This window comes from Sinocyclocheilus rhinocerous, unplaced genomic scaffold (genome assembly GCF_001515625.1).
Source record: "Sinocyclocheilus rhinocerous isolate Xijiao unplaced genomic scaffold, SAMN03320098_v1.1 scaffold480, whole genome shotgun sequence".
NCBI lineage: Eukaryota > Metazoa > Chordata > Actinopteri > Cypriniformes > Cyprinidae > Sinocyclocheilus > Sinocyclocheilus rhinocerous.
This window is the reverse complement of record NW_015655401.1, coordinates 980748-997599: the sequence shown is the minus strand read 5'-3', so window position 1 is coordinate 997599 and position 16852 is coordinate 980748. Positions and strand designations below refer to the sequence as shown.

General features: G+C 37.7%; 2 protein-coding genes across 2 annotated transcripts in view; both read left to right on the top strand.

The window, feature by feature from the left end:
• Window positions 1-8575, top strand: part of rab2a (RAB2A, member RAS oncogene family) — a 14818-nt gene extending 6243 nt beyond the window's left edge. Inside the window, exons 3-8 of the mRNA XM_016525058.1 lie at window positions 1207-1274; window positions 3933-4015; window positions 4159-4251; window positions 4802-4913; window positions 5740-5808; window positions 7189-8575. Of these exons, the coding sequence (XP_016380544.1) occupies window positions 1207-1274; window positions 3933-4015; window positions 4159-4251; window positions 4802-4913; window positions 5740-5808; window positions 7189-7284 (521 nt within the window). The 3' untranslated portion in view covers window positions 7285-8575. The remainder of the gene's footprint in view (window positions 1-1206; window positions 1275-3932; window positions 4016-4158; window positions 4252-4801; window positions 4914-5739; window positions 5809-7188) is intronic.
• A 1008-nt stretch (window positions 8576-9583) lies between these two features.
• Window positions 9584-16852, top strand: part of LOC107718105 (chromodomain-helicase-DNA-binding protein 7-like) — a 109198-nt gene continuing 101929 nt past the window's right edge. Inside the window, exon 1 of the mRNA XM_016525057.1 lies at window positions 9584-9859. The gene's annotated coding sequence lies outside the window, so the exon portion shown is untranslated. The remainder of the gene's footprint in view (window positions 9860-16852) is intronic.

The window sequence follows — 16852 nt, the reverse complement described above, 5'->3', positions numbered from 1 at the left end:
TGAAGTGCTATAGTAATACTATAAATCTGCGGAAGGATTTCCACAATGAATGAATGGTGGATGGCGCGGCGCACTGTTTTGTTTACTACACACATACTAAAGCGTGGATGACGCTCGCGGTGTTTTCAGCTTCTGCTGTCTCACTATATGATGATATGAACAGGAATGTCATCTCCAGCTGCTCTGAGAGTCACTTCATTAGCATTTTACCGTTTCATTTGAGAAAACTACCGTCATATCACATACACGGCAGCTGCAAGTTCTTCACGGCAACCCGTCAAAATAAAAGTTTAGTTTAACGTTCTACTGTCAGAATATATTACTATTTAGCAGTCTTAAGACTCAATGCTACTACTGCTAATAAATATTTCTTTATTTTTAAAGGAATAATCACATCTGTTTTCTTTTTAATTTTAACAGTAAACCTCTGTTGTGCAGCACTTTGTTTGCCAAAAAATAAAAGGGTTTAATTTTCATTTGATTAGGATAAATTAAATTTATGTTTTATGCCTTCATCTGATTACCAGAAAAATTAAGAACATTTTATAGGGCCCTATTATTGTTTAAAAAAGGACCCTATACAAAAAAAAGAATAGGTTTAAAATACAGGCATGTGGTTCTTAATTTCGTTTTATTAATTCACCATTTGTAAACTGATGTTTACTGTTCATTTTTTAGAAATATCAATAGCATTTGTATTAACTATATTCACTGAATGTAATCAAAAAAATCGAATCGAATCGAGAGCTATCGAATCGAATCGGGACATCTGAATCGATACCCAGCCCTATTTGATATCATTATTTAATCATATTGGAATCGAAACTGGGAATCTAAAAGAATCAGAATCGATAAGAGGAATCGGAATCGATAAAATTCAAACAATACCCAACCCTACTCATTAGCACAAGAAGCAGACTGGTGCCAGTCTCCTTGAAGTGTTTTTGTAAGGAACCTTCTGAAAGCACATAATAGTGAAATTTGTGGTGTGGTTGAACAGGCTCTATCTACTCCATGGGTAAATATATGTATTCAGATTTATTTAAAGTTGGCATTTGATAACTGTATTGTCAAGTTTTATATCATCAATGCTTTAAAATGAAAGATCTGATCAGTATTGTTGATGCAAATCTGAGGTGATATGTTCAGTGCCCTGTGCTTTCACATGAGTCATGTATCAAGCTCTGCCTTCATTTGTCTTGACAGGTGTTGAATTTGGTGCGCGAATGATCACTATAGATGGCAAACAGATAAAACTTCAGATCTGGGATACGGTAAGATTAAAATCATCTGATTTTTCATGTACCTTATCTGTGAAGAAAATGATTTTGCTTGTTTTGCTCTGCGGTTTAAGTTTGTTTTGATCTCATCTGATTATTCAGGTTGGTTAGCCCTTAGTAAATGATGTGAGTGTTACTATGGCTGATATATGAAAGAGGTAGTGTTGTGGGAACGTGCATTTCCTGATTAGACAGATTTGGCCATACAAAAATGCTAATGCAGCAATATGCCTAAGGCTGCTCATGGGAGTTCAGTTCTGCTGCCAGGTTGCTTTGAGCTGTCACATGACATTGAACCTGAATGTCATGTGACTAATGACTCTAGAGACACATGCTGATTGGGACAATAACAATGTCCCATGCAGTTTACTAGTGACTATCCTGAGCTCTGATGTCAAAGACTGCCGAAATTTCACCTTTCTAAGAGCCCTCCCAAAATTATCTACTGTAAGTAAATGTTACTTTCAAAAGCAGTTTTTTTATTTTTATTTTTTCTGAATCCACAGTTTTTTTTGTTTTTGTTTTTTTAATGGTTGGTTGTCTGTCAGTGGCGGAAGATGCTCTTTGCAGCCAAATGGTGTAGTAACAGCTTTAACCAGCAGGGGCTAACCTGCATCCTTGCTTCAACCACATGCTCTCTTTCTAAAGCCCTGCCCTCCAAAGACATGTCAACAAACCTGATGCCAGGTTCAAAGTGATTGACAGGGAGAAAATTTGATTTCTTAAGGCACCTATTTCACTCATCTGTCTGGCAGTATGCTAATTTATGCTAGTACTGCTAAGGGGGGAAAAAAATCACTACCTTTAACTTTAGCCAATACAGCAAGAAACATACACCTAGGAAATAATCACCTTTTCAGGAAAGTAGTTACACTCTTTTAAAGTGTTTAAGTGCTCTTTAATATTTAATCATGATTGTATACAGTAACATTAAAAATATTTTACAGACAATTTTTTTGAATGTTTTTGAAAGAAGTCTTTTATGTTCACCAAGGCTGCATTTATTTGATCAAAAACAGAGTAAAACAGTAATATTGTAAAATTGTTGCAATTTAAAATAACTGTTCCCTTTTTTAATATATTTTAAAATGTGTCTTATTCCTGTGATGGCCAAGCTGAATTTTCAGCAGCCATTATTCTAGTCCTTCAGTGTCACATGATCTTCAGAAATCATTCTAGTATGCTGCTCAAGAAACATTGTAACAAGCAGCTGTGCTGCTTAATATCTGAAGAAACCATGATGCATTTTTGTTCAGGATAGAATTAAAGTTCGAAAGAATAGCATTTTTTTTTAAATAGTAATCTTTTGTAACATCATATACTTCTTTTGTCACTTTTGATCAATTTAATAATTTCTTAAACCTTTGAAAGGTTGTGTATGTTTTCTTTCCCTTTTTTTTTTCTTTCTTTTTTCTGTGATTACAGCTGCATCTCTTCATAGGGAAAGACCTAAATAAAAAATATTTCAGTGAATCACGTAGACATTTTATGTCTTTCAAACTATGCCACCTTGAGAAGTACTTTATTTTTAAAAGCATTCCATGTAATTGAGTGTTTGTTTAAATGAGAGCTTTTCAAAACATTCTCAGTTGACTTGGATCAGTGCTTTGCCAACATGTATAAATGTTTTTACAGTATAGCAGTCAATATTTTGACATATTCAGGAGCAGACTTGTTCAATCTTCCTTGTATAAGAAACTGCATGAACAATGTTGGTGAAAGAAAATGTCCCAGCTGCACAAACATTTTGGCCAGCAGAGGGAGACAACATATCAATGTCCATGATATTGTGGTCATAGCATCAGTGTTTGTTTTATACATCAAAATGTCTTGTTTTCTTTCCTTTCGTACACTTATATAGTCTTTTAAAAAGTAATTAAGAGATGCACACCAGTTATTTATTTTTAATGATGTCCCTGTGCAAGTTAAATTAAGTCATGTAAAGCATTAAATAAGATGTTTTCCTGTTTATAGGGGGTTTGCATGGGTGAGGCTGTCTTATGAAAAATGAAATGTTGGGATAATTAGGGGTAATCATGCAGTTGTGGTTCGCTGTGGTTTTGTTGCGATGATGTCACCTAGATTGTAGTGTGTCTTTAAATGCATCATAAATAATTTATTTCAAGGTTATTTCAGCAAGCTGTGTGATAAAACTAGAGAAGATGGGGGAGTGTTGGATGAAGTAACAGGAGAAATCTGCATGTCTGGCCTTCCTGTAACCTTTCACTCCAGCAGATGGCAGGCATAACGGGATCATTCATCATTTATTCACAATGGGCTCCATTAACTCTAATGTTAACAGCTGCCCCAGGGAATGGGTTATTGAATTCAAATACGTGCTCCCGGCTTATTTGCCTGCTGTCAAAGGGGCTGGGTTGACCAGAGGCCATCTTACACTGACACGTCGATGAACGGTGTCCATGCACTGGGGGCCAGCATATTGGACAGGCGTCATGCTCTAGACTAGAGAAGCATTGTGGGATGGAGACTCGGTGTTGAGAAGACACTGGTCTTTTAGAGCTGGTGTTCCTAGGGCAACACCAGCCTGTAGGGATTGTGGTGAAGACGCAACATACCCAGTGGACATTGTTGGTACCTGATGGTTCCTCGTAAACAGACTATTACTGGTGGTGTGATCTCTGTGTGTTTCAGGCCGGACAGGAGTCCTTCCGCTCAATCACCCGGTCCTACTACAGAGGTGCAGCTGGGGCTCTGCTAGTTTATGATATCACAAGGTGAGACACACTAAGATGTCATATTTCTGCTTTGCTCCATTGCTTTACTATGTTGTCTACTCTAGATTCAGTAAAGGTTATTCTGGTTTAATTCACTAGGTTTATTTATTTATTTGTGGTGTGGATGTATGTTATATTTGCAGAAGGGACACCTTTAACCACTTGACAACCTGGTTAGAAGATGCTCGTCAACATTCCAACTCTAACATGGTCATCATGCTCATCGGAAATAAAAGGTCTGTATGCATTATCATTTTTATTTTTATTATGATTGGTACCAATAATCTGTTATTATTATTTATTTATGTTGTACATATTGATATAAATTGCTTATGCATTTTTTTTGTATATTTTATTTGTATTTTTTGTTACATAGCCATTTAATTACAGTAAATGAGATAAGAGAAATTACAGTACTGGACATTTCTAAAATGACTTATGGATCTAAACCCTGGTGTCAAATGCACAAATGTACACCATTTACTCAGTTAAAATTTTCCTTTTTCATAATAGTATCAGTTGACGTGGCTTTTAGGTTTTTTTGGAACTTGTAGATAACATCTGTTAAAGTATTAAAATCGAAAACAGGTATTTTAGATTGTAATAATATTTCACAATAGCACTGCTTTTACTGTATTCCTGATTAAATAAATGCAGCCTTTGTGAACATAAGAGACTTTTAAAAACATTTAAAAAAATCTTACACACTTCCCAAACTTTTGAATGGCAGTTTTTCACAGTCCAGTATAATCTGAATTAAAATCTGATCTGTTTTTTTCATGGCAGTGATTTGGAGTCACGGAGAGAGGTGAAGAAAGAGGAAGGCGAGGCCTTTGCCAGAGAACATGGACTGATCTTCATGGAGACTTCTGCAAAGACTGCATCAAACGTAGAAGAGGTAAAACAGCACTTGTGTGGCTCAGAGGTCTTCAGTGCTTGTGTCGTGATTTATGTTTGGCTTCTTGTGTGAAAACATGTGCACAGACGTGCATATAGATAACACCCTAGGGACACAGACTGGGGAGAAAAACTTTCGGATCTCTGTGGTGGAAGCCAAGAAGCTAAAGCAGGGCTTAGAGATGGCTTTAAAAGAAAGGGGGTGTTAAATTGTGGAAGTCCCTCCCCCATCCTCCCAGTATAAGATGACTCAATGATTAATTTGTCTCATTAGTGTCGTGTGAATTCTCCTGACCCTTCCCCCACACCTTTATGACGTTTCAATCTCCTATTTAAGGTTCATGCATATTCATAGATTCCCTGCCACACACACACACATGCACGAATATGAGCGCACACATCTGCGGCACTGGCTCAAACATCTCTTTCTCTCTCGGTGGTAATTGAGCCGCAGAGGACTGATTGCTCTGGAGAGCTGAAAGGCAGTTGCACCAAAAAGCAAAGCAGCTCTGTTAATTAGGCTACAAAGTGCCAGTGGCAGGTCTTAACACTTTAAAGATAACCGTGCACACGGCCATGTTTATTTTCTCTGGGTGACCAATGTGTGCTTGATTCCAATAATAATACACACCATCACTTTCAGCCAGATGGGGGCACCAGCCATCAACTTGTAAAAACTGTGACTTAGTTCGAAAATGTCAAGCTGATCTCATTTATTCATGACTTATATTGATTCCAGTATGCGGTATTGTTTTGTGTTCAGTATTGGTTGTGTTTGCATTGGTCTCATTTAGGTTCTGTTTAAAATATGGTTCTTTGTATTTCAGGCATTTATCAACACGGCCAAGGAAATTTATGAAAAGATCCAGGAGGGAGTCTTTGATATAAACAACGAGGTAACCCATATGACAAGGAAGCACATTCTTTGTTTGTTGTTACAAGTTAAAAATAATTGGGTCAAGAAGACTTCCTGTAACATTACACTGAAATCCATTATGTATGGTCTGGTGGGTAGATTTAGAAACTTTCAGCACAATTTGATTAGCTTTTAGATAGATTAACAAACCTTATCCAGAATGGTGAATGTAATTGTTTTTTTATGTGTTAAAATACTTGCTAGTTTCCCTATTTAATATTAATAGGGGCTATATGTTAATCCAAATTGTGTTCCTGTTTTTTTTCTCCAAATTTAACAGTTTGGTGACGCTGATGGTACTTAAATGATGTGCTTTACCTTTAATTTTAGTAGAAATTACTGCTGACAAAAACTTAATTGTTTTTCATCAAAAAATAGGTTTAATAAAAGAGTAAAATTATATTCTAGTCTCACATTGGATGATTGATACCTTTTGCACTGTGGTGATGTTTTCCCACAGTAGCCACATTGTTGTCCTCAAATCTATGCAAATTCAGATGTAATAGCCAATGGAGCATATCAGTTATTATTATACTTGTTTGCATGTGATTTCAGGCATTGTAACAGCCGATAAAATGTTCAGGAATGTAATGGTAGTGAATACTTGTAAAATGGTATAAATGCATGTACGACTGAAGTGAGATGAAGGGTCAGGACGATGACTTACCTGGAAAGCAGATGTACTCCAGGGAAAGCTCCACACAAGCCCTCCGGCCCTTCAGTTTCTCTCTATTGGCTGGTAGCCAACACATAAATTCCCCACATCTTGTAAGTTAAAGCCATTAGATGGAGGTGCGCCCACTGCAGCTATTTTATTGGAGTAGTTGGAAAAGTTTTTGGTTTTTTTAGGTTAGGGCACAGAGTCCAAACCACATCAGCTGATAGAGATCCTGGCCAGGAACCCTTAAGGCTCACATGTGAGCTCACCTCAGATCACTATAAATCAGATTTGGCGCAATGTAGTTTCCTGAGAATGTTACAAAAGCACAGTCTTGCTACGGCGTGTCGTTTTTGAACGTGAGCCCGCTTAAGGGAAAAGTTGGCACAGAGAACACCTTTGTGTGATGAATGAAAGTGCCACCAGCTTGGGTGTGTGTGTTTTTAAAGCTTTGGCAGGTTCCCTGTGTCTGTGTTACCGCTGGAATAACACTCTAGAGGTTCTCCCGCCTCAGTGCTGACAAAAGTGGCCCACTAATTCAGGCCTACAGGGGCTGGTATTTTCTGCTTAATACAGAGTTATCTGACAGTACAAAATAACCATCATTTCACATGAGTTCTTTTAACTTATGTGAGGTCTTGTCATCAGAAATGGAAATGAGTGTTGGTAAGTGTCTTACATGTGTTTGATTTGTGTGCGCAGGCTAACGGCATTAAGATTGGACCCCAGCATGCTGCCACCAACTCCACGATGGGCGGCAGTCAGGGAGGACAGCAAGCCGGAGGGGGCTGTTGCTGAGTACTACCCTTTACCCTCCAGTCACCTCCACGTCCCACTCCGCCCCTTACGTTTCTACTGGACTGGTCGGGCTCACTAACATTTTCTTAACCTCCCACAGCCCAGGCCCCGGATTCAAATCATATGTTAGATGGCTGTCCAAAACAATACAAAAAAGAAAATATTTATAAAGTCCAGGTCCACTTCAAACCTCCTGACAAACTCCTGAAGCCTGTTTGGGCTACAGCAGACATGATATGGTTAGTAGTAAAGAAAAAGACAGCAGCTTTGGAGTTATTATGGTAAATATATTCATGTTTGTTTCTCAGCAAGTTGTTTTTTTGTTTGTTTGTTTGTTTTTTGTTTTGCCCATTTGACTTCAAGCTGAACTGTATTAAACGCTACAAAAGTCATCTATAGTATTTTAATCAGTTTATGTGGGTGAATTCAATGAAAACTGTGGTGAACCCTGAAGTCAAAATAAAAGGAACGTAGAGCTGGTCTAAAAAAGGAACAGCTGTTATCAAAGTGAAGAAGTTTGAAGAAGAAAAAAGCAGGACTGTTTTAAATCTGTATTTATCATTCACATTCTGTATATATAGTTATCATTTCTTGCTTTGGTGTATGTTGACCGAGCTAGAATTCTGTACTGAATTTGCTTAAATTCTATACTGTATGAATAGAGCTTGAAACTGCAACAGTATTGCGATATTTCCAAAACCGCTTTGACACCATTTTAAGGTAATCTTTTACTTCATTTATTTTAGTTTGGTCCTGCCATCTGCCTTGACTCCTCGTATCCGTGCCCTCAATCCTCCTCAGTGTATAGAAACTCTGGCTCTATATTCCTATTTTAATGCCAAATTTGTGTTTACCTGTGTTCTAAAATCATGGCTCCAGATATGGATCACATCTCCAAAACTAGATCTGCTGTTTGCCTTAAAAGATTTAGGGACTTCAGAAAAAAATAACACATTCATGTTACACAGGATCATTTCAGTAATTACGTGCAATTGTATATTGCATATGATAAGGCTAGACTCACTTATCCATTAGACAGACATTCACGCATACATGCCTATACCTATATATCCATACAAGTCATCACATATGCATGCATTTGTATGCATATAAATGTATCTATTTTTTTCCCTCTCTTCAAAGTTAATTTTCTCCAATGCAGTCCGCTGTGTAAAGTCAGTGCAGATCCACATTAATTTAGGTGTCTGAGTGATTGTGTAAAGACTTGCTTTCTCTTGGCACTATGTTGTTAATAGATTTATGGTGAACATCTTGTCTGTTGTGAAAGGGGTGTGATAAAGCCAAACCTGGAGTAACTTTGTGACCCTCGACTTTATTTGCTGTGTTCTCAAATTAAATGCTATCACGAAAAAATATATAATAAAACCTTCTAAACTGAGTTTGCATATGTGTGTGTGGTTTTTTTTGTGCGACAGGGGCTAGCTTTGTGGTGGTTTGCATACGACAAAAAAAATAATCTGTTTCCATATATATATATATATATATATATGTGTGTGTGTGTGTGTGTATTTGCTGTTTTCATACTATTCGTGTCTAATTTTTTGCATAGAAAATTAGTTCAAGTGAAATTATCTGATAATACAACTTATAACAACAAAACACTGTGTGTGATGGCGCCAGAGGAATGCAACAACCCAAATATGTTTACGTGCATATAGATCTGACATAAAGATCAAGGGCAGGCCTGAACATCCGGGGTACCGCCGCCAACAGTGATTGGCTGGTCAACGATACAGGTAAATTCCGCTTGTATATGTGTTGCTTGGTTGCGTATAATTGTTCTAATAATTGTAAAGTAGTGAATGGAAAAGCAACCACAGCATGTTTAATTGTCTTGTTTAGTTCTTTTAACTGTTAAAGGCAAAAATGATTCACAAATTAAAAAATGTATATGATTCGCGCACACATTTGTTTACATATAAAACAGCTATACATTGCGATCTCTACACGAGTTTCTCAGGTAGCACACAAACATGCTTTAAAACTTAAAGATAAAACACAAGCAAGGGTTTATTATTACGCATGACGTTCTTTTACTAAAAGGGCTGTTAGATAAAACATGACAAACGTTATAAAGTTTCAAAAACGCGAAATATAGTATGAAAATATTAAAGAATTTGTCCACGAAAAGTTGCAGTATCGAAACAATACGGTTCACCGTTTTTTTTATAAAGACCTGGAAAGTAAAAGAAAAAAATATATTTTATTTATTTATTTATTAAAAGCAGTTGCGTCACAGTCCGGCGAGGTCACTCACGCGCACGCATGTTTATCACGCAAGTCATGCACGCGCCCCCTGCCTGTGGAAGGTGAGCGCGAGTGTCTAGAGGAGAGGACACGAGAACGCGACTGCCTGGATCGATCGGATTAAACTCGAATTGAGTGAAATTAACACAAAGGAGAGAAGCAGAGTCGGCGGGGACGGGACGCTGAGACGCCGACTTTACCGACTGAATTTGAATTTCGCCAGTTATTCACGTATTTAAACGGATTTTCGGGATATACGAAGAGGAGTTAATTGGTGAAAACCCTAAACTGACCCGCGTTGAGTAGGGTAAGGAATCGCCTTTCTTTAATGATACAATATAGATTCACCGACTTTATCAGTCGTACACAAACTTATTAATTCGTTTCAAACGTTTTTACCATTGTTGTACAACTATACCCGTACTTTCATTGTGAGAAAAGTGTTTTTGACTGTACATTTAACTTGTTTTCTACCATGGTGGTACCCGCGGTATAAACTGTGTTGTAAAACAGCGAAAAGTTGTTTTAATTCAAATGTTCACAGGGAAAACCGAAACCGCACGCTAGTGTTTTCGTTTCTTTGTGTTTTAACTTCTCGAAGAATCTCAAAGTAGCTCGAGCACATGCTAACATTAGCTGGTTTAGCTCACACGCACTGCATTGTATAGAGCCGCACGGACCCCTATAGGAGTGGAAGCGAGAAATGTTAGTTAAATTGCGTACAAACAATTAATTTTCTTCAAGGTCTAAAACAACGCTTATACTCTTTATATCCTTCACGAATTGGTAAAAAAATTTTTTTTTTTTCAAAATCACGTAAAGTGAGCGTTCGTTAGCAAGCTAATTGTTTAGACACGAGGTGGTTTGAACGTAGAGGTGAGTCATTGGCCGAGCTGAATGAGGGAGATCCCCGACCCCTAGTATCAACAATTACACTCAAAAATAGTTTTCAAGCGCACAAAACTGCACGTAAGGATAACATCAAAGTTGCCGTGCTTGTGTTTTTCGCGTAGTACATTGGATGAGCCTCGAAATGGTTTTTGGAAATAGGAAAGCGAGTCGAAAAGTGCGTTCGTCCGAAGGACAATATAGATCCCTGGGACGGTTGCTTGAGGCCAGATGGTCATTCCCTCGTTTTCTTTATTTATTCGTTTATATGAGTTAAAGCTCTTTTGTATTTTATTACTAACAATTCATAGATGTGACTTGTTTTTTTGGGCTGGGGAAAGGCTTTATTTTAATCGTTTGGTCGGCTCCAAGGTTGTGCGTTGGAGAGGCAGGCGTGCGCAGAGGTAATTGGCTGGTTAGAAGTGGCCGATCTGCTGTAGGAGACGGACAGCGTCGACTTCATTGTCTCACAACAAGCTAACTAGCTAGCTGGACACAACTCATCTCACGTTTCTTTTGTCCCCTTTGCCTCTCAACAGGTAGACGGGTTTTAAAGGGAGGGAGGGAGGATCGGACGACACTTTATTTGAGGGGAACTGAAAAAATGCACCTGGTTTATTATTGGACGAGTTTCCGTGTTTTCAAAAGTTTTCGATTTTGTTTATCTCGTACTATGCGCGAAGTCGATCAGGTTTTAGTATCTAAACTCCATATTAAAGCCTCGCACGAAACTTGAAAAGCACCTGCTTCATTAACAGCGTTCTGAAGCCACGAACACGGGGGGAAAAGCTCATTTATCCTGTAGTGTTTTTGATGCCGTTTTAAAACACATCCGTATTTTGTCGTTTGAATTAACTTTTACAAAAATATTTAGTGTTTAGAAAGTTATTTAAAACTAACAATCTAACAAAGAAATGTTTGAAGATGGTATCGTCGTTGTCTCGCTGCCTCTCAAGTCTTTAACCTAAGATGGCAGCTTTTAATGTGTGTCGGTCCACTCAGTGAGCAGATATGTGACTGCTTTGTAGTCGCTTTAGGCTTCATCTCGCTTGCCTTTTCTTGTGGTTGCCGGGGCTTGTTCACTAGTTGCATCAAATCGAAAAGTCAAGTGCCGGTTCCTCTTTTGTCCACAGAGAAAAGTTTGAATCCAACATGTTGTTCCAGTAAACATTTCGTATCTAGTGCAAAGTCGCTTACAATGCATAACGTCGCCCTTATCAAACTACTGGAGTGATTTCAGAGAAAACATTGTTTGCTAGGGTTACATAAGCTTCAAAATTGAGTTCAGAGAAATTCTTATCGATTTAGTACACTTGAAGTGGCCGATCTGCTGTAGGAGACGGACAGCGTCGACTTCATTGTCTCACAACAAGCTAACTAGCTAGCTGGACACAACTCATCTCACGTTTCTTTTGTCCCCTTTGCCTCTCAACAGGTAGACGGGTTTTAAAGGGAGGGAGGGAGGATCGGACGACACTTTATTTGAGGGGAACTGAAAAAATGCACCTGGTTTATTATTGGACGAGTTTCCGTGTTTTCAAAAGTTTTCGATTTTGTTTATCTCGTACTATGCGTGAAGTCGATCAGGTTTTAGTATCTAAACTCCATATTAAAGCCTCGCACGAAACTTGAAAAGCACCTGCTTCATTAACAGCGTTCTGAAGCCACGAACACGGGGGGAAAAGCTCATTTATCCTGTAGTGTTTTTGATGCCGTTTTAAAACACATCCGTATTTTGTCGTTTGAATTAACTTTTACAAAAATATTTAGTGTTTAGAAAGTTATTTAAAACTAACAATCTAACAAAGAAATGTTTGAAGATGGTATCGTCGTTGTCTCGCTGCCTCTCAAGTCTTTAACCTAAGATGGCAGCTTTTAATGTGTGTCGGTCCACTCAGTGAGCAGATATGTGACTGCTTTGTAGTCGCTTTAGGCTTCATCTCGCTTGCCTTTTCTTGTGGTTGCCGGGGCTTGTTCACTAGTTGCATCAAATCGAAAAGTCAAGTGCCGGTTCCTCTTTTGTCCACAGAGAAAAGTTTGAATCCAACATGTTGTTCCAGTAAACATTTCGTATCTAGTGCAAAGTCGCTTACAATGCATAACGTCGCCCTTATCAAACTACTGGAGTGATTTCAGAGAAAACATTGTTTGCTAGGGTTACATAAGCTTCAAAATTGAGTTCAGAGAAATTCTTATCGATTTAGTACACTTAATTTTTTATTGAACTAACGGGATTTTCGATAGCAACTTCTTTCTCATAACCAATTTTTGGCACTTTAAACGAACAATAAGGGGATGTTTTCATCTTGTTTTATTTATGTCTCAGCCAAATAAAAAAAATTTTGTATTCATTTTTATGCTTTAATTAGATATAAATTGTAATTTGGTGACAATGCAAGTATGACACATGATAGCATATTTTGCGGAATGGATTTAAATCATTTGTGTACTGCCTAAGATATACATACAAGATCCATTTAGCTATGTTCACCAATGCATATGAATGATAAATAGTGTTGTTTTGGTATTGGAATGCTTTACCTTGGCCTTTAGACACCTTAACACTACAGCAATAAACCAATTGAAATATCTGTGGATTCATACCCTTAGTATGTGTCTGAATGAAACTTGGAAAAGTCAACTGTGGGCCTTAATGATACAATGAACATGAAAATCCATAAAAAATGAGCATGAATATAATTAATTGTTTCAGTTTTTAGCAATTATAAAGTCATGCAACTCATCCTGGTACTAACTAGCCAATGACTGGCTTTGACAAATGTGTAGGATCGCAGTAGATGTGGGTCAGTCACAAACGCACAAAAGTGTTGCACACAAACACTGGCATTGGACAGCGATTTCAAGGCTGGTATTTCAGTTATCTGACAACATGCTTTCAATCTACGCCAGGAACAGCACCGCTGTGTGCAGGCCCTTTCCCTCCAACCCCTCCTCACTAGCCGTGGGTTAGCAGGAGGGCTGCAGTGGCCTGTTGTGCTGCAAAACAAGCAGGCTTTTTTCCCCCTTCTCGCTGACCATCCCCCTCTTCCCTGCCACAGAAGATGGAGAAACAGTTTCAGATGAATAGCTTGGAATGGATGAGTCTTCTAATATTCAAATCAGAACTGCTGGCCTTTAATGGCCGAAGCTGTTTCTCTGAGAGTTTAGATATATTTAAATGTTTTCTAAATTTATGGGCTTGCTGCATGTTTCTCTCTTTTTTTTTTTTTTTTTTTCCATAAAGTTTCTATAAACTTTTTTTTATTTTTTTTTATTTTTATTATATGGGCAGCAAACAAAGTGGTGGAAATAATGAAGAAAAAAATCTACCATCTGAACCTCTCTGTCAGTGTTTTATTAGACCTTTCTAAATATCTATAGACGCTTTCATAATCACATCCGCTGTTAATATTGGTGTGCATGCAATTCATGCACGTTTTTGTGCCATTTCCCCATTTCGTTTTTTTTTTTTTTTTTAAACAAAGCAGCCTTTTCCCACTCGTATAACAACTTGCTGCTTAAAGCCACATTCTCTGAATCCTCAGGCTTTTTGGTAGCAGATTTAACGTTGTAATTCCCTTCAGGTCACTTCTATTTCCCATGTGGCTACAGGCAGTCGTCAGAGCCTCAGGATATACAACCTTAAAATCATCAGCCCTGAGGGAATGTCAAAATTAGTTTTAGCACCAACGATGACATGACAACTTATGAGATAAATTTTTTCTTCATCTAGAAGACTATTGCATTAGTTTATTTCAGTCTGTGTCCCCATTCCCCTATGTCAATGAGTACTTTTTCAAGTATACATACACTACCATTCAAAAGTTTGGGGTTAGTAAGATTTGTATGTTTGTTTTTTGAAAGAAATCTCTTATGCTTGTCAAGACTGCTTTTATTTAATCAAAAATACGGTAAAAACAGTATTTAGTTTTTTTATATATATATTGTAAAACATTGCCTTCACAGGAATGAACTATTTTGAAATATATGCAAATAAAAGACGGTTATTTTAAAATTTTAGGAAAGCTGAATTTTCAGCGATCATTACTCCAGTCTTCACAAGATCCTTCTAATATGCTGATTTGGTGCTTGAGAAACATTCCTCAGTTAAAAACAATTGTGCTTCTTTACATTTTTGTTTTTATGATGTTTTTTCAGGATTCTTTGAATAGAAAGTTTAAAAGAACATTTAAGCATTTGTTTAAAGTAGCAATCTTTTGTAACATTATAAATGTCTCTACTGTCAGTTTGATAATTTAATGCATCCTTGTTGAATAAAAGTACTCAATTCAACATCACCTTCAGGAAATAGATCTAGTAAAGCTTCCTCCGTACTATAGCGGTGTCATGGTTGTGATAATTGTGCTTTAAAGCATCTAAAGCATTCTGCTAGAGGAACAGTGAAGTTTCATGGCTTCTTGCCCCAGCTGACCCTCTTGCAGGTCCTCAGCTGGTATGCAGACAAGTGTTGGAGGCAGACTGGGTGACAGCAGGTCTGGAAGTGAAGGTCAAAGTTCTCTCTTCCTCTTTTTTTTTTTCTATTTTTTTCTTTTTTCTTTTTCCAAATCCGCCTTCTCTGACTGTCTGTGACTTTTAGCGCACACAAGCTCTTGCTTTCGTCTGTGCACTAAAATGCTGCCGTCGAACCAGTCCTTCTAACGGTAACCGCTTCAAATTTGGGGTGAAATGAGCGTTACATCAGAGCACACACAGAAGAACGCACATCTCTCCCCAAGCAACAGTTTTTGACCCCGTATCGGTGAGCTTGCACGATAAAGCAAGAAAGAAAAATATGAATCGTTTATTACAACAGCCTTGTGTAAAAGAACCAGTTCACACAAATGGAACAGCTTTACGGCCCTAACCCCCGCTCACCTCTCCAGCTACCAACCCATCGCATCCTGTGTCACCCTCACAGTGTCTTTGTGCTCCGTTACTTGCCACAGATACACCCCCTCCAAACCCCGCCCATGCATATAATGTGGAGGAGCACAGATATAAATTATGCCCAGCTGCAGTTCGAGCTTCTAGTGGGGGTTGTTGAAGAGGGGAATGAAATAAAAGGAATGCTGCTGGAGAGCATTTTTGCAAGGAACTTGTTTTGAGTGCAGCCCCTCCTTTTTGCTATGATGCACACCTCATGTATGTTAAGCTTAAGTCCAAGAGACAAACCACAGGTGGCCATAGATCTGCCCTCTCTTAACAGGGTTTTAAAGTTCCCTGTGAAATGAGAAAATTGGGGAGGTAGGATTGGTTAATCAGTGACTTGCTTGCCGAGTGCATTAAAGAGACTGTCGGTGTTAATGACTGCAATCACATGCACTTGGTGGGCCTTTCCTCCCCCACTTTTTTTTTCCCTTTAGTTTTTTTTTCCTGTGCAAGTATCACCGTGTAGTGCTCTTTTGGCAAGGCCATGTTGGTTGATTTGGTTTCAGAAAAAAACAATGCGGGTTGGTGCTCTGACACAGATGGCTGAAAACCGGCTCAGACTGCTTTTATGTTCATCGCTCTTGTCAAAAGAAGATTGTTGATAGATGAGTGAAAGAGTGTGAACTTGTCCACCTTTATAAATGTGAACTTAAATTGCTGGTATTATCTTATAGATATTTATGTTTTGTGGGACCTGTTAAAAGGTAGCAAACTACCTTTTTTGTTTCTTTCAGTTAAGCAGATCTCCAATTAGGGCTGGGCAAAAAATCGAATGCGGCATCTACTACACAGAGCCGTAGATCACTGACAAGCTACACAAAATCATGTTCAAAATCGCAGGCGATTCATTGCCGATTTTGAACACGATTTTGTGTAGCTTGTCAGTGAACTACGGCTCTGTGTAGTAAATGCCGCTCCATCTGAAAGCACATGCTGGAGATTTACTACTAATCACCACAGTGTTTCCCCTAGGTTTAAGGGGGCGCTTTTTTCAGTTAATTTTTTTTAATGGTCGAATTAAATTGTATTAATCAAAGCATGTCTTATTAATTAAAATCATGGAACTTAAACAATTTAACATCAATTTATTAAGTTTGACAAAAATTTAATTTTTACAAAAATTACATGTTTAGGGCCCAATGAAATGTTTTATTTTTTCCAACCTTAAGTTTTACTGTTACCAAATTCTGTGTTTTAGCATGTCTAATTATTTGAAAGTATAAAAAACAAGTTTCATTTATTCTTACAATAGCCTTATGTTTTTTTTTTCCTCAGAAATTCTGTTGTGTATTTACATTAAGGCATAAAACATTCATTTAATTTATCTTTTAATTAATGAAAATTAAACAAATCTTATTTTTTAAAATAAAGGGGATATTTAATATTACAATTAAAACATTGAAGAAATATTGAATGATTATTCCTTAAAAATAAGGTTTTAATAAATTTAGTAGTAGCCTATTACGTACATTCTGCTGAACAA